Below are 24,211 nucleotides of genomic sequence, written 5' to 3'. Positions count from 1 at the left end.
CCTTCCATAGCCAACACTCCCAGGCCACTCCACAAACCTCAGCCATTATAAAAAGGAAAATAATGGTCACAATTTTCCAAACGCTCAAAAATCTGTTCAAATTTTGCAGCTTTCTGCCAAATAGTTTATTTCTGAAAAGCCCTGTCTCTGAGTGGAAGAATGCACATGCAGAATTTCACATGGGAGCCAGCAGGCACAGACCCTGCAAAGCTCCTGAGAAAGTCATGAGCTGGAGATATTCTGCCTGCCTTCACCACAGCAGCACCAGTAGGGACTTCAATATTTCCCTTATTGAAAATTAAAGCAGCCTCTGAATTTTAAGCATAAATGAAACATATTAGTTTTAGATTATTTTTGCGAGCCAATAGGCAGAATTTAATATGATGATGTGTATAGATTGCCTTGATTTTTTTCCTCTTATCCAGCGCTTGCAGCCTATGTGCATTTAAAGTAAAAACATTTGATACACACTAAATATAAATTATTTGCTTGGAGATCTTTCAGGCATGAAGAAAAAGCCTCTTAAAATAAATTTAAAATATTATATGCTTGATGGTGTATAACCAAAGGTTTAATCTCACCACTAAAGGGGCAGTTGCTGTGATTTTGCAATAACCCTGCAGACAATAATCAAGACAGCTCCTGTTGTTCTCTCAGTAAAATCATGGTAAACACAGCATGGATATATTGTAATTTGATATCTGTAAGATCAACTGTTATATCTCACAGTAACTCATAATATAAGATTTCATTCACCATTAAATGTACATTTTCCTCAGATGCCATACAAAACTATTATTTACTAGGTATGTTTTCTATTAACCATAGATTGCCAACAGAGAAAAAAAATGCCCAGAGATCATTTTTTTTAATATAACAAACCGTTTATTGTAAGTATTAAAAATGAAGCTTTAGCATGTACTTTACTGGGGGGAGGTATCAGTGAAACATTACTTTCCACCTTGTTTCAGCACATAGAGGGGAGCAAGTGGAATTTCCCTCCTTGCTCCATACTCAGAAACTAACAATAATTCTACCCTGGGAGCACCTTTTCACCATTCAGGCAGATTAAGCATTCATCCAACAAGGTTACTTGGGTAAAAATGACAGATGAGATAGGTTTTTAAGGCAGAAGTATAAACACTGAGGCTCACTGTATTTGTAATTTAATTGTATCAGTGAGAAATAAATATATTTTAAGGAGAGTGCATTGGAACAATTCTGAGCTATCACTAACCATAATCCCCAAAACATGCTAGCAGGATTTGACTCCCATCAGAATAAACAGCAATACTTTACTAAAACATAACTAGGTTACTCATCAGTATTTTAGACATGTAGACTTTTTTACTTACCAGTGCTGGATTTTTTCTTGGCAGCCAGTGACCACCTGTCATCAAAACAGATAACTACTCGTGAAAAAAACAAAGCTAAGCACACAGCTGCAATGTCAGTGCATCAGAAACCAGAACAGGAGCTTTACAGATTTGGTGCTGCCTCTATCCACATTTTTATTTGTCAGGGCAAAGGCGTGTGAATGGTCGTTCTTAAGCAGCACACACTTTATCACGGGCTAATGCAGAGTGATAACCACAGAAAAAAATTACAGCTTTTCACTTCTTATTTTGGTACAATACCTGCTCCATAACTATTACGTGACACACGATCTGAGATAAGTAGCTGTTTGTGCAATCTGCTGATTTCAGTGTTACATGTTTGCAGAATAAGAAAACAACATAAATTATAACAAGACATCAATGTAACTCCCATACTCAGTCATTAAAAAGCAAAACAAATGAATCCCACAACACCAAAAACATTTTTCCTCTATCAGTACATCAAAAAATGTCTCCACTGGCCACTTTAACTTGAGAAAGCCCAAATTAACTTTTTGCTGTGTAAATACATGGATATTTGACACCAGGATGGGCTGCTGGTTTCTCTTCTTTCTGAGTGTCAAAAAAGGTATTTCATTTACTTCCTTATGCCACAGGCTTTCCCAAGAGATACAAAAGCATTTACAAAATAAATCACATTGTTAAAATTAAATACTTTCATCTTTTTTAACTGCAATTTTTTAGACTATATATAGCAAACAGGCAGGATGCTGAAACCTGTGACCTTCTCTGCCACAATTACATGGAGATTTTGTCTTTCAAAACATATTCTGATCTCTGAATAATAGTTACCAAAAATACAACACAAACAATTTCATTCAATTATATGAAATGCAATGAAGCCATGAGGCAGTTAAATATGTCTAGACAGCTTCTCAATATAAGCATTTTCTAGATTTTTTTTTACAAATTTCGTTTTTCCTATAGCCAAAATAATGCTAACATTCAAAAGCAATTAATGAGAAAATTTGCAGAGAAAACAATAACATACATTCAAGTACCACTGAAATCACTGGAGCAGATAATTCTTTTTTTTTTTTTCCAAACAACAGAATGAAAGACTTTTTTTTTTTCAGTTAGCATATGTGCAGCTTTTGCACAACAGATCTCAGACCCTGCACTTCCTACTCATGGAGAAGTAAAAAAAATGAGACTACTTTGTGAGCTAATAATTATTTAAACAGAGCAAAGTTCTTAAATGAAAAGGATCAGCTTTACATTTGTGGTTACGTTATTTCATAATCCATCAGGAAAGTCAGCCAGGTAGCTCATCCCACATAAGCCAAGTTTAAATTTATCATTTGCTTTAAACTCCTACAAATCAAATGCCTAACAAAATATCTTCCTTAATGTGCAAGGCAACTATTTTTAAGCTTGAGAGTAAATACACAGAGTTGTACAGAACATCAAGCCAGAAATCTATTCATACCATTAATATGAAGCTCATTTTAAGTGTGAAGTTTCTGCAGGAAACATAAACTGTCTGGTAGCAAAGCTAAGGCACACTGGAGCCCCTCGCTAACAAGTCGAGGAGTCCAAGCCTATTCTATCCACATCCTTCATCCTTTCACATTTGGCAGTGATTGTGAAGTACACAACACAATTTAGCATACAAAAATGTTTATGAAATCCTTTAAGAAAGTTTCAATTTAATTGCCCCATTACAGATGAAGATGGAAAAGACAGGAAGATTTCCATTCCCAATACATGACTTTCCATGCATGAAGTGAGCTGAAAGCACAAAAAGAAAAGCCCTGCAAACCCTAAGAGCAGCATGTTCATTAACCTCTACATGATAATCCTTTCGTAGCTGCATATTAACTAGTTACATATTCATAATCATTTACATTATTTAGAGGACCTTCTATGAAAATTTTCAGGCTATATCCATTAGCCACAATGTTAAAGGTTGCAGAAGATAGTCTACTTAATGTTTCCAGGAAGCTTTTTTAATTAGTAAATATGTAAATTGGGCACATATGCTTTTTATGTTTTTAAGAAACAGTCCATCAGCAAAACAGCATAGGGGCATATGCTCTATCCATCACCCTTTATCCCCCTTAAAAAAAAAGAGAGAAATCAATAACAGCAATCAATTTTAATTTAATTCTTCTTCTTTGATATAATCTCTCTTGAAGGGATACCAAAGGGTGGAACCAACAACAAACCTTTTCATTTCAGTGCCTACATAAAATGAGACCTTTTACACAAGTGCTAAAATATACCACCTTAAAAATGTTGCAGGCTGCACTTCTGGAACTGAAGTCTATTAAAGAATAGAGAGAATAAATATTGAAAAACAGATGGAGATCAATTATGCATATGACCTTTATTAGGTCAGTCCCACTGTTTGGATAACAACTGATCTTATCAAAGCAAAGAAACAAATAGATAAATATATAAACAAATCTTTGATTCTTTGCCTTTAATCAAACACAGGAAAATCATTAGCCTATCTTCCACACATAATTTATATCCAGAGTTACAATTAAAGAATGAAAAACCCTTTTAGGGTAAATAAAACAAATGACCTGCTTGTTTATTCACTTGAGTTCCATTTACCTGGACAGCTAGTGCCACCAAGTATGCCTTACTTTTAAGGCATCATAGTGAAGTGGTATCAACAAACTCTGAATTCTCCCCTTTTAGGCATAAAAATGTATGAGTTTGTGAATGCACATGGTTATCAGTGGCTTATCTGCATACTAAAATATTTATTAAACTACTCTTGCAGCAGACTTAACATTACCTAATCATGGGTCTGGTTATTAAAACAGGATCCACTGTCAGAAAACATATTCCATAGTCTTAAAAGAAAATAAATAGGCAAATGTCTTGTTTCCTTCCTTTCCACCAACAGCAAGTTGTTAAAATGCAGTGCTTCTCCAGCCCCTGACCCACCAGAACCACATCTGCGAGCTCCACAAGCTCCTCAGGACAGGGGAGAGGCCATGCCTGCACAAATTCCTGCTGGATTAAACCCAAACCCTCCCAGCAGATTATGTGCTTGCTCTGCTCTCACTGCTACGTGCCTGAGCTATTTCTAGGGATGCCTGTGCTGCTGCTTTTAGGGAATCCCTCGTTTGTAGGCGTCACAAGCAGAGCAAGAGGATCAGCTTCAGACCTGTGATCACGTCCCAGTTGTTCCCAGTTCCACCTCACCAGTGTGATCCCAGGGCAGATTGCAGGCTAATGACCCCAAATCACTCCCAGGCAACTCCTGTCATCCAGCTGACCAAAGACAGAGAACTCCTTCCCTCTGCAACACATTCTCCCTTCCTATCTATTTATATGCTACTTTCTCCATCACCTTGCGTTCAAAGAGTTCAAAATCTCCTCCATGAATTCAAGCAAGCAGCACTTTGAAAAAGCAGTGCTCTGATTCTGCTGGCTGAGTTACAACCACTGACTGTGCTCAGGGCTGGGAAGGGAAGCCAGAGCTCCTAGCTCAGCAGCCAGGCTCTACAGTCACTTCCCACATTTCCCTGGCAGTGAGCACAGGTGAGCAGGATGCTGTAGCACAAGGCAGATCCTTACCTGTATGTGCCATAGGTCTCTGACCTATCCCACATCACCCCAGCAGGTTTTCACCCTCCTGTACAAGGGCACTTCCTTCCTGAATCTTATTTTTCCTGATCTGTTACTTCTGCAGGTGCTCCCATTACTAACAGCTAAATATAATTGTCTCTGGTGCTTCTGATTAACTAAGTGGTGACACTTCTCCTCTCTATTCCCAGACTACATTGTTTTATTCAGGTACTTCTCCATGGTGGGGGGCATGCAAGTGAATGTTTCTCCCTACTGAGCACCTGGGCATTGCCTACAAAGGTGCTGGGTTTAGCACACAGAGGGCAATTCTCTCTCATCCCTTCTGAACAGCAGTAAGACAAGCTGCCAAGTCAGAACCTTATTTATGTCTCAGCTTGTGAAAAATTCTAAGTAACAGAATCACCTGCAGGCAGTTTGGGGCACCCATGCTGAACCTGCTCTATGTGAGTTGTGCAGTTATGTTTAAGTCTAGAGAAGAAGAAACTTTTAAGTTTCCAAGATGGAAGTTAAATTCAATGAAAATGATGAAAATAAAAATGTTGCATCAGATTAGGAAGAGGTCCCAAATGAATGAGAGGCCATTTCCACACTTCCAAGTATGAAGGTGGAAATGTGAAGCATGGCACAAAAGCAAAGCTTCCCTTTAAACAAGTTGCAAGTTAAGCACCTAAGAGGCCAAGTAAATGTCTGCTGCTTCTACACGCACACTTGAGCACTTTGCTTCAAAACTCTGACTCACAATCTGGCTGGTCTTCTGAAATTAGAAGCTAGGGACACAGATCTAATCCCAGCTCTGATTCTGTCTCTTCTATATGGCCTTGAGCAAATCACAACCTCTCAGTCTACATTTCTTCATCTGCAAAATGGGGATAATAGTATTAACCTACCCACCTCAGAGTGTTTAATGATGATTAATTAATGTGAGAAAAGCACTCTAAAGATGTAAGAGCACTATATAAGTGATAAAGCATTATTTACCACTTGAAAAGTAATCTGAATAAAATCAGATATGCAAGTAATTTGTTTACATGTAGCAATAATATAATTTGTGACTATTTAATCTTGAATTAGTCTCACTTTAAACATCCCTTTCAATCACATTTCCAGTTACTTAGGGAAAAATGACAGTATGGAATACTTTTTGTGGAAGCAAAGCAAGTAATGAGGTGGTAATTAAAGTAAGGGTCTAATAAAGTGTAAACCCAATGACTTGCCTTCAGGAGACTGTCCCTGCCATTTGGGATTGTAAAAATATCTCTGTTTCAACCTAGATCCTGTTGTTCAGAACCTTCCACCAGTGTATGCTGGTTTTCTGAAATGCAGATCCATGTTTGCAAGGCTCATGATAAATCCAACATCATTTGCATTACTGACTTCCTTCAGGTGACTCCAGCTCTACATAGCTCTAAATGTTAAATATTTCACATTCAAGTATTTACTCTGGTTCATACATGCACAGGAACTGCCTCCATCTGGAAATGTTTGCAGTTTCAAAACCCTCTCTGCCATGCAACTCATGCATGAGATTTCCCTCTTGTACCCCCAAACACTAAAATTTCATCCATGAAATTACCAGTTCACATACCACTTTACATTACAGAACACTAATGGGTGGTCAAATATTTAATCATCTCTTGGTAACAAGGATGTAACAAGCCACAGAAAAAAATAAACATTTAAAATGAATTTTCATTTTTTCCTCTAGGAAACTACACAGTACTTGCCTAGAACACAGCAATCACTGATGGAGAAAGACAGAATTAACATTTGTACAATTGTTTTTCCTAGAGCCCCATTTTCAATCAAAAAATGAAATAAAACTATTAAAAATTCTTCAGTCTGTTGGCACACTGTATGATCTAATGCAAAAGGAAGAAAGCACTTCTGAGTTCTCATATTCATTTATTAAATCATATTACTCAAAAATGCTACATTCCAACAAATTATTAACATGAAACACCCTTTGGGTTGAAACTTTTGCCTTCTGAAGAAATGTGTTTGGGAAGAATACTGCAGGAAAAAAGAAAAAGAGATCTGAATCATGGCAAACATTTTTTCCTGAAGGAAAAAATCTTACTGAGAAATACAGCTACGACTTTTACTTTTCTTTACAAGAGAACAGGTGAAGATCTACTATTTTTCTATTAATTGTGTACATACCTGTGGGTCTTGCAGTTTTGCAGAAAAAGCAGTACATAACTGTTATTTATCAATAAATAAATACTAAGTTCTGACCAAAATTATTTTGGAGAGCTCAAAAATTCTACACAACAAAGAACACCACAGGCAACAGGATGTCTTCTGCTGAGTGAGCTCCACAACTCCAAACCAACTTAAGTGGGGCAAGCAAGGAACACAGAGTAAGATCTCATCCTTCACTGGCAGCAAGCCAGTGTGCATGTCCTGTAACTTCATCTTGAGACAGAGGTAAGAACTCAAAACTTAGTATTTCAGCTGAGGTCAGGTAGACACATTTGTGTGGCTACACCATAGCCAGGCCCGCCCAGGGACCCAGAGAGCAGCAGACCAGCACAGGCACTGAACTCCTATGATCTAAGCAGCCCAACATCTCAAGCAGGTTTTGCAAGCTTCAATGGAGTTTATGGTGCAAAAAACTATGCTGCTAGCAAAACCTAAGCTTAACTGGCTTAGAATTGCCATGAGCTGTGACACCTGCCTCACAGACATAGCTGCAGGCTGTGGTTCAGCTTTCAGCCACAGTCCTGAGTAAACTCAGCATCATCCCTCCCTGGCTCCTGCTCCTCAGCTCCATGTCTCATCCTCCCAAAGCTGACACGATCTGCTGACAGCCATTTGTAACCACATCAGGGATCCACAGTGGATGAAAAATAGTCCAGGAAAGAGGGGGGGAAAAAAAAAAAGGGCAAAAAGGTCAACAATAAAGTTTGGTTTTAAGCTGGATCCCAGCCCAGTTCACTAAGCATTGTCACAAATGGCCCACCTTAAAACTGCTGAAGAACTGAAAGAAGTACACACAAAAAGATTAACAAGTTGTTCAAATTTAAGTCAGCTGGACAATTCACAAGATCATTTGAGCAAGGGTCTGAGACTGGCTCCCATGCTGCAGCCTGTGCTAAGCTGGACAATTCACAAGATCATTTGAGCAAGGGTCTGAGACTGGCTCCCATGCTGCAGCCTGTGCTAACAGACAAGAGGAGCTACAAAAGCAGCACCTGCACAGTGCAGCAGTGTCCCAATGCAACCACACAAACACAAAGCCTCAGCTGCTGCTCTTGAGGGCATCAAGAGGTAAGCTCTGATGCAAATCCACCTGCAACACTGGAGGCTCAGACTAAAACAAAGTATTATTTCACAACCTCAAAGGATGAAAGAAGTACTTGAGACAAGGAGCATCCAAACAGACCTGACAAGACAGGTTATGAGCTGAACCTATGGAATAGAAATGTGCAAAGATACTGAAGATCATTCCCAAATGGTAACCCTGGTCACTGCATCTACTCACAGCCTCTGCAGACAGCTGTAAGAGCACCACAATTCAGTAACACCTCAATTTTGTGCATCTAATCTCATCCACACATTTTAGTCGCCAATGAGGTTGAAAACACACAGGCTTGCCCTCTCCAGAATAAAGGCAATGCTCTTTAAACTCTTTTGTCAAGTCTCCTCCAATTACCATTAAAAAACCTACTGAAGATCTGTTAATTTATTTCACAGCTCTTGGCACTATATAAACTTGTGGGTATTTAACTCATACTAATAAGAACATGGACAAATATTGACTAAAAAAGTAAAAGTGATGATCAATTAACACTGGAAGAACAATAAGTATTCCATAAAAAGCTTCCAGATCATGACTGAATTACTTGAATGCAGCACCTGAAAAACATTACTGGAACCAGTGGACAGGATGGAGTGTATGTGATCACAATTACCAAAAAGGTAAATTGTCCAGGTACCTTTTAAAATGGAATAGGGCAAATAAAGCTTCACATAGGCTCTTTTTAAAAGGAGCACATCAAACCAAGCTTTAGACACTTTTCTCCAACAGTTATTGTGCAAGATGAAGTCCTGCTGCACTGGTGGCTCACACCCACGCATTCTCTGGATTGTGTGAACTTGGACACAGGTTAGAAAAGTGCAAACCATGGCAGACACTGCACTGGAAAGCACATCTGAGTCTCATCTGTGAGTCCGCAGGCAAGCACTGCCAGATCTCCAGTGGCTCCTGCAGCAGCATCAAGTGAACAAGACCCTACTCTGCTTCACTGCTCCTTTTCAGACTGCAGGAACAGCTCTAAAACTGCCAAGCTGCTGATTTTATAGCACAGATATTACTTGGAAAAGACAAACAGAAGCAGTCAGCCCTAGGAGTAAATCATGTAGAAGAGGAAACAATTTTAAAAGTGTAAGTTTAGGATTCTGTGACTTGTTTCTCCATAACCCACCTACAAGTTTTTTAACTGTCAAAGAACTTTTAAATACCCAGGATCTTGAAAATCATTTGGAAATTAAATATTATACAGCTCTACCATTTAAATTCATAAAAATTAAGAATATGTCACAATGTACAATGGCCAACGAGTTACAGTAAGAGCTGCACTCAATCTAATTGTGCTCTGCTGTCATGGTGAGTGACAGGACAGCCACTTCCTTGTCCTAATTTTTCTACAAGGAAAATAAAAAAGTGTGTTTGTCAGTGCAATACCAAAAAAAAAAAAATCATATTGCCATCTAATACTGGAATCCTTTAGATTCTCCATGCCTGTGTCTGCACTCTGCAAATGTCTCTTGGGTCTAATTGGCTCTGTAATGTCTCCCATTACACGTATTGTCATTGCATTGCTCAGGAACTATAGAACGTATCATCCCACTGTAAATTCACTGTCTACACAAGTCTTTCCAAATCATACACATCTGACTTGTCAACTTCCCATCAGTCAGTAATCCCAACCCACTTGATTGCAGGAATAAATGTATATCAAATATTATGTTTAAAAGCAGGCCCTATAGCATGAGAAAGCTCCTATTTAAATATTCATTTTATAATTCCTCTACTAACTTGCAATAGATTTACTGCAGTATTTTCAGCTAACATATATTGCTTTTACAAGTAATCCATGACACATACATTATACTCTTCTTACAGAAATATTCAAAACTTTACGCAGGCATTGTGCTTCCAATGATGGTCTTTATCATGAAAATTACTAGATATTCTTCTATAATTTATCCCCAAGATACACATTCTAAGTCATGTTTTTATACAAAGTGCCTTTAGTAGGAGCAGTGAAAATTGCTTTTAACAGTTTGGTCTTACTATCACCACAAATTAACAAGATGAAATCTGTCCAACAGGCAAGCACTCCTAAACACGAATTAAAATTACTTTTCACCAGGGGTCCTAAACCTAGAAGTTGCAGCCTCCATCGATTAAAGACAGAAATTCATGGACATCCTTTTCTTTCAGTATTTTTAAGCAGGAAGGAAGCCTCAGTTCACAATTTCTCCAGGGCAGCTCTTTAGCACTTAAAAGCTCAAACCCACAGCTGAACCAGGGCTGTACAATGGCCTGGGTGTTAAAATAACCAACCACAAATCAAATATTATCTTTAATGCTGCAAATAGGTACTGCTGTATTCCACAATTTCACTAAAGGTTGCCCTCAAATTAATGGGAATAAATAGGCTTCCTTGTACTTAATCAAGCGTCACTGGGACAGCACAACATCCCAGTAATTAAAAGAAATGTATCTGCCTGCCAGTATATAGAGATACTGTTCTGGCTAAGTAACTTTACTATTTTCCATGATCCTGACACTACAATTACTAGTTTACTGAAGTACTGGGTAACTAATTCTCCTTCATCTTTGTGCTGAGACAAAACGGGAGCCTTCAACTTCAGTGATTCTGTGGGAAAAATACAGATCTCTGAGAGGAGCCAGCTGAAATGAAAAGACCTCCTCCATCTTAAAATACAATATTTTTGTAACTGAAAATACCGTTGTAATCCAATTATATATATTCATTGCATAGAGGGAAAGTCTACTATGTCTTCATCACGACACTCCATTGTAACCAAGATATGTAGTTCTTTAGTATAATTTCATATTGAAGCTGAAGTGTTCCATTTTTTTCAGCCAATTTGCAGAAATTATGTAAAGTTTCCCTATGATAAAATATAACTTTGGTACATCAGCCTAACAGAGGCTTAATTAATGGTCTCCTGGGCCTCTTTTCCACTGGAGCAGATCTGTTTAAGAAGAGTCTTAAACTTGCTTACAGAGGGGTCTTACCATGAACTGGGAATAATTCTCTGTGGCTATGGCAGACGTGTGCTTACACATTAGGCCTGACACTAATGTACCAGGGAAATTATTCTTCACCAGATTCCACCACCCTGAAAATTAACAGAAGGAGCCCAAGAGGCGAGCTCCTATCAGCAGTTATTGGCATGATGGGTTCCAATCCGTGCAGGGCAGATGCTGCAGAGGATTCCAGCGGCTCCTCTCACTGTTCATCCACACCAATGGTCAGTTGGCTACACAGGTATTTTAGCAATGATCTAATGGGTATTCAAAAGTAGATACATTTGTGCACACAATATTCCACACAAGGCACATTTTTATACCCCATAGGTGTTACTCACTTTTTCTCAACTAAATCAGCATGTGACAAAATACGGGCTGGAGATAAAATCTTCCATTATAACTGAGAAACTCTAATATGCATCTTACCATCTGCTTAGAAAGATTTTAATCACATGAGCAGAAAAAGCGAAAGGTCTGCAGACAGTATTTGTGTCAACAACACCCTGCACATGACCACCAGTTATTTCCAGGGACTCCTGCACCCACACAGAGCTCACTGCGAGGTTGGAATCTACAGCCCCAAATCGCCCTCCTTAGGTTTTCAGGGCCCACTTGAGTTCGATCACGAGTGTAATCTACACGGAAAAGTATCCTGAGTTTTGTGCTATGGCCTCAGGTGGAACCAGCTCTGAACTGTGGAAAAAATCGGTTCTTTGAAACCCATTTCAAATATAACCAATGACTCCAAAGGCAAGTTATGAACAACTAGGTTCTGGCACACGGTCTCCTCAGGCTGGCCCAGGAGCACGCCGGCCCCCGGCGTGACGCAGGTCACGGACACGGCTGGGCACTTTTGAAGGCGTGACTGTCCCGGAGGCCGGAAAAATCCCGGAGCGGCGTGCGGAGCACACAAACACGCCTTCATGGGCGCCGCTAACCGCGGCAGGCTGGGGCAGCGGCGGGGCACGGGCAGGGCCTTCCCTCCTGCCGCCTCCCGACCTCGCTCCCCGCGGTGTCCCGGGTGCTGTGTCCCGGGGGGCTGTAACACAGGGGGCTGCATCCCGGGTGCTGTGTCCCGGGAGTTGGGTCCCCGGCCCGGGGGTCTCCGGGGGTCTCCGGGTGTCCCGGCCCGCCGCCCGTGACGTCACGCGGCCACGTGCCCTCCCCCGCCCGGGCCCGGCCCGTGCCCCCCGCGCCCCCCGGCCCGGCCCGGCCCGGCCCCGGTGCCCTCTTTACCTTCTCGTGCTCCCGGCGGAGCCGCCCCACCAGCGCGGCGCTCAGCGGCGAGGCGCCGCCGCCGGGGGCCTCCATGCGGGCCGGGCCGCGCCGGCGGTCTCCGGGGGAGCGGGGAAAGGGAGGGGAGGGAAAGCGGCCGGTCGGGGCCGATCTCCTCAGCAGGGCGAATGAGTCCTATAGAAATGTTTGTGCAGGGCGAAGCGCCGGCTCCAGAGCCGCATCCACGCGGGGGCCGCCGCCGCCTGGGCCCGGGGAGCCGCCGCTGCCGGGGGAAGAAGCATCTCAGTGTCGCATTCTGGGCCGCGCCGCCGCCGCCTGGGCCCGGCTCCCGCCGCGCCGCGGAGAGCCGGCCGTGGGTGCCGGCGCTGGGTCCGGCCGCGCCGCCGCCCGCCCGCCTGCTGCACTCTGGGTACGCGCCCGCGGCCCGCGGGAGGCACCCGGCTGCGAGCCGCGAGAGGCGGGCGCTCCACACCCCCTGCCCGGCCGGCCCGGCCCCCGCGCCCGGCTCCGGCACCCGCGGGGCTGCCGGGCAGCCCGGGCCGCCCCGGGGCTCGGGAGCGCAGGCCCCGGGCGCCGAGGCCTGGCGTCAGAAAGCGAGCAGCGGCTGCAGGGCGCTCAGACGGGCCTGCACTAATCCCGGATCCACGCAGAGACGGAGCGGTGTGTCCTTTGTAGCTGCGAGGTGCTGTCACCGGCAGTGCCCTCGGGATGCCGGCTCTGGAGTGTGTGTGTGTGCACTGGCAGGGCGGCTGGAGCTGAGCAATCCCAGAATCATAGAAAGGACTTTAAACAGAGAAAAGAATCATCACGGTTAGACGAGATTTTCAAGATCATCGTGTCCAGCCATCTGCTCAGCGCTACCCCTGTAACTCCTGAACCACATTGCCCAGCACTTGTGCCAGACACCTCTTAAACACCTCCAGGGATGGTCACCGTCACATCCCTGGGCAGCCCACTCTGATGCCTGACACCCAAACAGTGAAAAAACTTTGTTACATCTCGAATCCAAATCCCCACATCCCCTCTGCTATGTGCAATCACAGCTTCTGCTAGACCAGGTTGCTCCAAGCCCCATCCAACCTGGCCTTGAACACTTTTGGGTTATCCACAGCATCTATGGGCAGCCTGTGCCAGGGCCTCACCACCCTCACGTGAAAGAATTTCTCCCCAATATCTAACTTAAATTTCCCCTCTTTCAATTTTTACCCATTATGCCTTGTCCTTTTCTACAGTGGGCTGCCATGACTTGGCAGATTGCAAAATACTCACTAAAATCTCATAGGCAAGTCCGAGTGCTACAGCAGCACTCAGACTTGCCTACATGGAAAACTCCCTGCATGGGAAGCAAGTGGTGTACAGCCACCCTTGGAATACCACAGGTAATTTATGTGCAGTAAATTCACCAGCCAGCTCTGTGGATGCCATCAGGCACTTCTGGCATTACACACTGGTGCTGGAAGGGAGCCATGCTTTAACACCGTGCTGGGTGGCAGCACTGCTGAAGGCCTGAGCAGCTTCTCGTGGTGCTTGATGCCACGCTAGCATCAACTTGTACACTCCAAACACCACAGAGCCATGTTCAGTCACAGACCTTGCATTTAGTGCTCAACCTTTCCCTTGAGTGAATGAGGTTTTGTGTTGTTTCATGTTTGCTGGTAGAATTGAGGGGCTCATATTGTCTCCCCCACAGAGTTACTGTCATAAGATGGAGGTACAAAGGATGCCTACATTTAGATCGAGGATTTCCTTCTCCTACCTAAGAATCGACATTTCCTTTCCATGAGCAGAACTAACCCTGTGCACACCACAAAACAACTGTTTGTGTTATACACATGACACAGTATTTGCTGTGCACTTTTGTAAATCCATGTTCCCATCCCCCTTGAAGAGCTTGCTAAAGCTCTACAGATGAGGAATTTAGAAACAATTTTCAAAGCATGGTTACTCAAGCTGGAAGTTAGCTTTTAGCCAGACTTTAATACAGCTTCCAATATTGCAAATAAAAATTTGCAACTGCAGCTGGGTAGTTTGGTTTTTGAAATAACTACATCCATAATCTTCAAGAATAATTGAAAGTTAGCTAAAATCTCTGGCACATGTTTGTCACTGAGGGAGGGATTCTGGATCCTTTAAACGGACAAGAGACATCTATTTATTGTCATCAGAAAACAGCCCACCAGCAAAAGGATATCTCAGGTTTAAACAGGTTATACAAATCTCACAGTCCTTCTAAATGCCCATTGTAGGTAATTGCTTTTAAGCTTGCTCAGAACCTCTTTGGAACTTCAGGGCTCACAGAGGAGATAGTATAAATACAGGTAATTTTTAAATGTTCTGGTTGATTTCATTTCAACTCAACTAGATGGGAAAATAAAACAGATGTACAATATAAAGATACAGTATCTTATTTGAGATTTTAATTTTTTGCCTGACATAAAATCCCTTAAGTAACAAGAGGAGCCACAAAGTAGGAATTCTGTGTCACAAGACACTATATTCTAAATAGATTGTAAAGACATGCAATCGTTTCTCTTGGTTCCTTTTCCAAAGACTTCACTGTTCCCTGTGCCTTGAGTAGTCCATTTAGTCACCGAATGTGTTGGGTTGAAGGCCTGTGACAGTTCCAAAGTGAGAGGCTACATCATTATCAGAGTAATGACTGCTTGCGTTGGGTTGTACTGATGATAGTATGGAATAGTTTATGGCATCCTTTTGTACATTTTGTTTTTCATCTGCCAATGAAGAAATGTTCTAATAGTGACAAACAGATGGGATACAGCATTTGCCAAAGATGAGCATGAAGCCTTTCTCACATTCTTTTGCACTTATAACCTGTACAAAACCACTGTCACCAGTGAAACTCTATAGATTATAAAATAAATCAAATTGAAATTCGGCCTTCTAAGCTGAAGATTTTTGTTTACTTGTTTACAACATTAAATCTTTAGATGCTCTACCAGATGATTTTCATAAAACCTTGGAGAAAACTCTGGAGGACTCTCTGTAATTAAGTGAGGGAAAGGCAAATAAGCAAAGCTTACGTGTTCTCTTCCAAGTGTCTGGCTTAGGGCTCAGCAGACATGCCCGTACTGGAGCTGAAGACAGGGCTGCTGGCAGAGCTTCTTCCAAACACCAAGCTGGCCAGATTGGATGAACTTTTAAAATGAGAAATCAGGGTCATGTTTTCAGTTCTGATATGAACAGGTCACCTGTACCTGTGAGAGCAGTGGATTAGAAGCAAAGTCTTGGAGAGGTCAAGTTAAGTTGGCAGCAGAAAACCTCACACCAGGTCTCTAGCTTAAAGACATCCTCCTTTGTCAAAGAAGTCTGTGCCTTCTCCCATACTCATTCAAAGTCATTCACCACCACTCTGCAAGGACAGCAGTCACCAGGGAGGAGGAAAACAAGCAGAGGACAGAAAGGAGACACAGGAGAAAATGCCCCAGCCAGTCTTTCTGCAGAGAGAAACAAAGCTGAATCCATGACCCCTCTATTTTACAAAACCAGAGCCTTGGATCTAAAAACATGGATTGCAACAAAAAGTTGTGGATGAAGACAAGAGGGCTAAGAATGTTGGAGCTCACGTGTGTGTGCAAGTACATGCAGAGCTGCGCTAAGAACAACAGTTGTGTGGGGATTGGCTGGAAACTGGGTACAGGGGAAAAGCAACAAGAAAGAGCTCGTTGTTATCAAATGGGAGGAAAAGTTATCCTGAGACAGAGCTCCCGTGAGAGGAATACATCTTTGGAAAACAAGATGTGACCCATGTGGTCAGAGATGTGACCACCACTGTTGTCAGCACATGGAGACAGTGTGAGAACAGGAACAGTGAATGAACTCTCCTGGCCATGAGCAGGCTCCCTGATCTGCTGAAGGGAAATTTCATGCTCAGTTTTATGTCATGAAAAGCACGTGCTGGAACAGTTGGGGAAAAAACCCAGACTAGTATCCTTTCGTTAAAGCTAACTCATTATCAAAATGCCATAAGACCAAGTCCATCTTAGGATTGTATATATAATTCTGGCTGCAACATCCACCCTGCATGCTTATTATGAACTTTCAGTGATTCTTAAATTCCTGTGAAAGATTAAAAGCCTTTCCTTGTTGCTGTGATTTGCCAGGAGTATAAGTGCCCCAGCAAATATTTAAGAATAACTGTCTCCACTCTGCCAGCAATAACTGAATATTTTTTTCTATCCAAAAGTTTTATTCTGAACAAAACCACTATTAATATTTTCTAATGAATGTTCTTTATGTTGTAGATAAGTCCTTTTGGGCCTTCCTGTTGAAAAAAAATATGGCCATGAGTCCCCCTCTTTTGGTAAATCAGGAAGGCAACCCAGTTCCACTGGAGGTGCTTGGAGGAGTGAAGTTCTGCAATGCTTGCAGAACCGTGGTCAAAGCCTGCACCTCCCTCAGTTTAATCAGCCTGAAACAGCCAGTGTTTTTTGTTCAGATAATGACAATGGAGTCAAACTACAAGACACCTTTCATTGTCCAGACATAGAATAAGTAAGGTTCTTATTTGGTTGTTGTTCTGAAACATCATGGTGCTGACATTAGCATGTTCCTCTCTCCTGTCTTTCCTCATTAGAGAAAGGTGAGAGGCTTTTGGGATGACACCAAGATGCTACTCTTTTTTTGGTTACATACTTAAGTGCTTTAACTCATGCTTGAAATGTAAGTTATGGGGCACTAGGTGACAGCTAAATATTTATGTTCTCTGTGTCACCAACTTAACCTCACCCTTGCTATCCATCCACACAAGTATCCCATGTTTAACATTCTGATATCTGAGAACTATCAAACAGATGTTCCCTCAAGTTCAGTTTTTGGACAGGGTTAAGTATTAAGCAGGTTGATGTTAATTTGTCTTTGCAGGAAGAAGTGACCTGGTTTTCTGCTTGAAGCTACTGGATCCTGAAATCCATCAATACAGTGTGTTTTGCTTCCACATTGGTACTGATGAAGAGGAGTCTGGATGTGTGTATTGGATTCAGTCAGGATACAGAAAATTGTCAGAAATAGCCCATACCTATGCAGACACACATATTACCACACACATCTATGAGTGGCTAGTTAAAAAAAAAAAGCTGGAACAAACTGTAAGCTGTCTGGTGAGACCATCTGCAGAAATTTCATTTCTCCTGATAAAAAAGGCATCTATGCAAAATATATATAAGGCAGGATAACCAACTATTAGCATTCATTATGCTTTAACCTTATTATGAGTTTGCTAATAATAACAGCATAGCTTGTTTTCGTGTTACTGTCATGCAGTAAAGTTCTGGGCCCCTCGCAGCGACACAGCTGACTGTAGTCTAGCTGCTGTTCTGTGAGTACTGTCATGGTTGGTTTGGTACATGAAACTTGGATGCTTTATTTGTATGCTTTGTAGTTGCTTCTGCCATCTTTGATTAGTATCACCTGGAAATCCCTGCTTTTCTGCATGTAGTCACACCCAAGAGGAAAGCCTGACTCGGAAAAGATTAGTGTCACTTTGCTTTTTCCCCTCATCTTTTCCCTGTAAAGGAGGAGAGCTTTCTGATCATGGCAGTGTATCAGTAAAGATAGCCTAGATACCAAATACCTTAAGGGCCTCAATCTCCTCTCATATGTCCCAGAATTAAAGCTGAAATAACTCTGTTGACTTCAGTGGTGATTTATACCTGCAGTAGTGAAGGAGAATCAGGTTCTGAGGTTTGTATGAGGGATATTGTGAAATTTATTCTTTTAGCTTGTTAAACAGACAGTACCAAAGGCATGTTTCCATTAACAGGAAGATTATGACATTAAGGATGTCTGTCTTTCTCACAAGCTATTTACTCCCTTGTGCTAAGGTGGTGATGAGGGTGGCAGTGTGAGAGCAACCCTCGTGCAGACTCAAGGGGCAGATTCAGAGGTCTCCCACACCACAAATGCACGACTTATTTTCTGATGTTTGGGTCACTAACTCTCTTCGATACAGCAACTGTCAAACAAGCACACACAAACCAAAGCTGGTAGCACAAAGCGTGTGTGAAAGCAAAGCCTGCACTTTTGCAAGCTAAAACCTTGGCCCACGACAGTGTGTTTAATACAGGTCTTGCATCAGGACCAGCACAAGCCAGCTGGGCCAGAGCCAGAGAGAATTCTCAACCAGAAGTGGCCTTGTTAAATACTCTTTACTGGGTATGTTTTTCTGCCCGTTATTGATCAAGGGCAGGTTATACACCATTATTTTTTGCTGTAGCACAGGCAGCCAGTTTGATGCTGTTAATGTCTCAGAAAACCCTTCCTCTGGTTTCCAGTTTGTAGGAGGAGTACCTGCTAAGTGGGCATTCCCACTGCCTTCTTTCCAAGTGATCAAGGAGCATATCCAAATAATTGGGTTCTTGTCTCTACAGTGTAGCAAGCCAGCACAGAAGCCCTAAACTGCTTCTCAAATTTTTTGCCTGAGTTTCTGTGACTGAAGTAAAGCTTGTAACTACAAAGGTTGGGTTTATCATTACTTTCAATTAATAACTTTGTCTATCCTTTTAATTGTAATTTCTTATTCACTTCAGGGAACTATTTACATATATTTACATATATTTATTTATACACTTTAACAAATGTACTCATATTAAAACAGGGCATTTCCCTGACAAGCTTAAACCTGTTTCGCTATCATTCAACTTCCCTTTCATTTCACCTTTTGTTTTGTTTCTTGGCATTTTTTCTACTTTAAACCACTGCAATTTGTGGCTAAAGGCACCTTTGGTTTCCAGATATCCTTCAAATTCTGTTTAATTCTTTTCAGTAAAATTGCAAATGATATTGAGCATTATATTGATTTTTAACAAAACAACTGGGATGGGAATATGACAAACCGAAGGAAGCCAGCAACCATGGTCCTCTACTTCTGCTGCTACAAACCAAAAGCATATTACAATTAATTCCTACAATTCATTCCTGCAAGTCCTTTCTTAAGCATGTAATCCCAATTATGGACACAGTCCTTGTGGCTTCAGGGAAAGTAACTTCATGATCCAGGACTCTCCTCAAGAGACAAAAAATCATCAACTTGCCTAAGAGGGAGTTTCTCTGGAAGCTGTAGACTGAGGAGAGTCACAGCACGACTGGAACTCTTTTTGCATAACCAGATCAAATCTGGCCTTGGTAATAGTGAGAAATTATTACCATCTGAATTCTAATCCATGGCATATGCAATCGGGGCTGGGTGGTCTCATTATAACTTCTAGGAGAGCAAGCCTCATCTCATAAACCACCACTGCAGGTGGCACTTCAAATGGAGGTCTGCAGGCTCAGCGGTGTAACTCCACTTCTTGTTGAACTCACAGAGCATTTATAGCAAAGGAAATGCAACAAAGTCAGTTGACTTCATATTTTCTGACCCCTGAAGATCTCCACGAGATGTTTATGATCATTATTGAGAGAAAGAAAAAAGAATAAAAGACTTGAAGTACATATTTTCCGTGGAGTGATGTAAACTACAAGTATTTTAGCAAACATCAGTAAGATGACCCCAACATTTAAGGCAAGCAACAGTGAGCCCCAAAGAGGGGAATGCTTCCAAAAGATGCAGTCTGTGTTGTCAGGACACATGTACAAATAATACCAATTTTATAAAACACAACTAATTAGGATTTATTAGACTCCTATGCTAAAGACAAGTGGGTTTTTCCATATCCTTTGGCATATCAAATGTAATTGACCTCATTGAGAGGAGAGACATTCAAAGTGTTTTAATTACCTGAACTGGGCTCCATATCAATTTACATGAAGAGCCTTATACTGGTGTCTGTTTACTGGCATTTATTGGGCTCCATTACACAGAAGATCCTGCCTGCCTATCCCATCTCAGTTCTGTTTTCATCTCCATGCAAACCTGGTCCATTCTGCCACAGCAACAGCTAGCAGGCATCCTTGAGTGGCATCCCTGTGGTTTAAAATTTGCATGGAAAATTATAGCTGGCCCAAAAGCAAGTCCAAAACATCATCACCCATGGTGGCAGGACTGGAAGGGCAGCACTTCTGAACACCCCCTCAACAAGAGGGCGGCAGCTCAGCAAAAAGAAGATGCAGCAATATTTGCCATTCTTGGGAACAAAGATGTTAGGGCTGCTTGTCCATAAAGAGCCCTGCACTTTGGGCCAGACATGTTTGCTCTTGGCTAAAAACCAAGGTTTTGACATGAGACAGCCTTGATAGGGAAGTTGCTGCTAAGGCATAAAAGTGATGCTGGTGAACCGAAGACATTAGTGTAGCTCAGTTAAGAGCAGATACTACTTTTGTATTTGATTTCAATGTATTTTGAATTTATTTGCTTTCAAAATCTCTAGAATTTAGGAGATGTGTATATATATATATATAAAATAAATCAAAATAAGTGAGGAAGTGACAGCATAAAGAACTGAAGACTTTGAATAATATGTTTCATTTTAAAATTACAAGAGCATAAATGCACAAAGTCTTAGAGGCCTCCATCCAACAAAGCACTTACATGTATACTTAATTTTAAGTCTCCCTACAGTCACGCTTTGCTGAATTGAGGCATAATAATGGTAAACTTACAGGCCAAATTCTGGACTGAATTCAGCAGATGCAGATGTCTTTAAAAGGAAACAATATGTGTATGGAGAAAGCACATCTCTAGACACGCATGCCTGATCACTTGCATTCATGTTCAGAAACTGTCAAATGCAGGAACATTTGTTTCCCCTGATTTAAAATACTTGCCTTGTTTGACACAGAGCCACTTTGCCAGCAGAAAAAAAAATGGTCCCTGCCCAGAAGACCTTACAGTCTGAAATTTGGACAGATGAATAGCAGGTAAAATATAGAAAAGGACGAGAATGGAAGAGAGCTGAAGTAATAGGCTCACATGGTTATTCATTATAGACATGTGCATTCCGTGGTTGCCAAGTTATAAGTTTTAAATATAGAAGTTTACTTTTATGTACAAGTAATAATTATTAACAGAACACAAATCTTAGGGGGCTCTACAGATCATTTTGACAATCCAGAGTGAATGGGAGTTTTGCCACTCATTTCAATGGAGTCAGGCTTTTATTCTGAGAGTCTGCTTTAACCCATATGTCCCCAAAAGAGAGCACACACAAACCTTTACAGCCCAACCAGCCCTGCTCTGACCTACAGAGTCTGGAAACTGGGGTGCAAACATCTGGCAACTCCCAGCTCTCAGAAAGAGGAAGTGTCATTCATCACACATCTGTAATAAACAGCAGCATGCCAAGCAGCCACAAACCTTCTCCAGCCTTTCTTTATAGCCAAGCCTCCCAATTAACCTCCTGTCATCCAGAGATCAAGCAGGAGAGTCTCACAGTAGAAGACTTCCTCTACAATACCTCAACCTGCAATTCTGCCACAGTTTTCTGAGCTGAAGGGGGAAGCACACAGTGCAGAACTTCTGGGGAGGAATGGTCTGTGCACATGGCCATGCTCACAGCTCCCACCCCCCTGCAGCCCTGGGAGCTCCTAATGCCTCATACCCCCAGCTCACATAGGAAAAGGGATTTAAAACTGTCAGGCAACAGCTTTCACTATTAACTTTCAGTTTTGAAACAGCTGAGACTTAGAGGCTTTGAGGAAATCTGGGTCCGATTTTTATTTTTAGATAAACTGCCAGGGAAATAAATCACACAATAATGATTTTCAGTAATTTTTATAGGAGAACTGACAACTCACTGTGGTGACTCAGTATTTGCAGAGTACTCTACAATATTGTGTAAGCACTTTAATTTGATCCATGATTGAATGAATTCAAGGGGTCTGGGCTTTGTTCCTTTAGCACTTTGAAGGTGTTGCAGCATGATGTGGGAAGAAGGTAGCAAAGGACAGACCTTGTCCATGTTGTTGCAGTAGACAGTTTCAGGCATCATGCAAAGTCATATGGAATTCACATTTCTTCTACTATATCAGAACTTTCACCTCAGCTAAGAGAAACAAAATTCAGTAATTACAGAGATAGATACTAACTTTAATAAAGTCACTGGTAAGGTTGGAGTAATACAGGGATTGGCCATGCTCTTGCCCTGTTTCCATGAATCTGTCTGGGAGGAAAGCTTTCCAGAAAGATGATTCTGATAAGCAAAATAGCTTTGTAGAACTAGCAAAGAAAACCCCCTAAAAATTGGGGGTTTTTCTTTGCAAGTTTGGTTTTCTTTTTTTTTTTTTTTTTTTTTTTTTTTTAGGATGTTTTGGTTTTTTGTGTGGGTATTTTTATACTTCTCTCAAAAAAACCAGAAACTGACACCCCTCTGAACCAAGGCACAGGCTCCTTGGGCTCTGAGTAAAGAAACTGGCATTAGTTCAGTGACTTCCACCCGGCTCCACGCTGTCTGAAAGGTCCTTTCACGGGGAAGTTAATGCAATATCTTGGCCTGAATTACCTCCTTTTTATCACTACCTCCATGCTATTTAGATATAGATTTTTTAGTTAAATGTACTTGTTAAATTTTAATGTTCTTTTGAAACACTGATGAATTCAAATACCACTATATGCAGCTTGCTGGGTCCAAAGAGTCACACAGTGGGAGTGAAGCTGTACTCGAGCCATGCTGAAGCAGTTTAGCTGGAGCAGAGGATTTTTGTTTTTTCACTGGAGGCATGATGCAATAACCAGCCAGCCGATAAGCTTTAACTAATTTGCAGTTTCCCATTTATTCTTATAAAACACTATGTTTGGAGCGGGTCTTCCCCCAGATTCCATACACTGTGACCCGATTTTCTCCCTGCCACGTGTTCAGCACCCCCAGACACTCAGCTGCCTGTGTGAGACAGGCATGCCCTTGTCCAAGGGGTTGCACAGACAGTCACTGTCCCCTGGGCACGGGCCAGGCTGAAGTACACACAGCTGCAGTGCATTTGGAGTATTGCACCAACTCGGACTTTGGAGAGAACTAATTCTTAATGTAGCAACAGGAGCAACCAGATATTATGTGAATGAGAGGAAATAAATACTGGATTCTTTACTTGCAAGTGTTCTTTTGGTTGGGATGATGGTTTGTTATGCAACTGAAATGTGAGAAAAAAACAAGGAACCAGTAATTTCCTCTTGCACCCACAAGACAACACCAAGTATCTCTTGAAGCTCAATTATGATGGACAAGGAAGTACAGTGGCTAGGTCTGGTTATGTCAAGGCAAGACAGGAATAATAGATCAGCTACCTTAATTTGCACAGCTCCTAAACCACCCAAATAGGTTTGCATTAAGTTTAATACTTTAGACTTTGATTAACAGCTTCTACATGAGTAAATGATGTTTAGCCATCATCAAATTATGTTCTTCTACAGGAACTAAATGTTCAGAGACACCTCGTGATATTCTGAAGACTACCAAGACATGCAGAACCCATCATGAAACCCAGCAGAGTTCCAGCAGGCACTTGGAAACAGCAGCTTTATTTCCAGTTTCCCCTTCAGTCTGCAGACATTGGTTGTTCTGACACATTTCCCTGCTAGCTGAAAAAGCTCCATGGTACCCTGTATTTTCTTCCCATGAAGGTGCTTATACATTATAATTGAGTCACTTCTCAATCTTCTTTTTATAATGAAAGATAGAATAAAACAGCCTGCGGCCTTTAGAGCATAGGCAGCTTTCCAGAAGAGTTTATGAAGGAGTAGAGGAAGTCTTAATTTCCCTATTTACAATACAGTATCAGTCATCTCCCTTTTCAAACTTGCCAGAAGCTTTTGATTCCTTTTGGAAAAAGCTGTATACTCACATTAAAAGGC

General features: G+C 41.7%; 1 protein-coding gene and 1 long non-coding RNA gene across 3 annotated transcripts in view; one reads left to right on the top strand and one right to left on the bottom strand.

The window, feature by feature from the left end:
• The window catches only part of URI1 (URI1 prefoldin like chaperone), a 40,766-nt gene extending 27,980 nt beyond the window's left edge, over positions 1-12,786 (bottom strand). The window contains exons 1-2 of one of the 2 annotated variants that reach the window (XM_064386597.1): positions 12,472-12,786; positions 1,356-1,390 (exon numbers count right to left, since the gene is read on the bottom strand). In XM_064386597.1, the coding sequence (XP_064242667.1) occupies positions 1,356-1,390; positions 12,472-12,546 (110 nt within the window). In that variant the 5' untranslated portion in view covers positions 12,547-12,786. Of the gene's footprint in view, positions 1-1,355; positions 1,391-2,826; positions 2,860-12,471 lie in introns of those variants that run through there. The other variant, XM_064386598.1, reaches the window with a different exon arrangement.
• A 1,983-nt stretch (positions 12,787-14,769) lies between these two features.
• Positions 14,770-24,156, top strand: LOC135279306 (uncharacterized). The gene is made up of 3 exons (XR_010346597.1): positions 14,770-14,789; positions 21,207-21,285; positions 23,771-24,156. It is a non-coding gene; the product is annotated as an uncharacterized LOC135279306 (long non-coding RNA).
• The last annotated feature ends 55 nt before the right edge of the window (positions 24,157-24,211 follow it).

This window comes from Passer domesticus, chromosome 12, assembly GCF_036417665.1.
Source record: "Passer domesticus isolate bPasDom1 chromosome 12, bPasDom1.hap1, whole genome shotgun sequence".
In the NCBI taxonomy this organism is placed as follows: Eukaryota; Metazoa; Chordata; class Aves; order Passeriformes; family Passeridae; genus Passer; species Passer domesticus.
The sequence above is the reverse complement of the archived record's forward strand: the minus strand, read 5'-3'. Positions and strand labels throughout refer to the sequence as shown.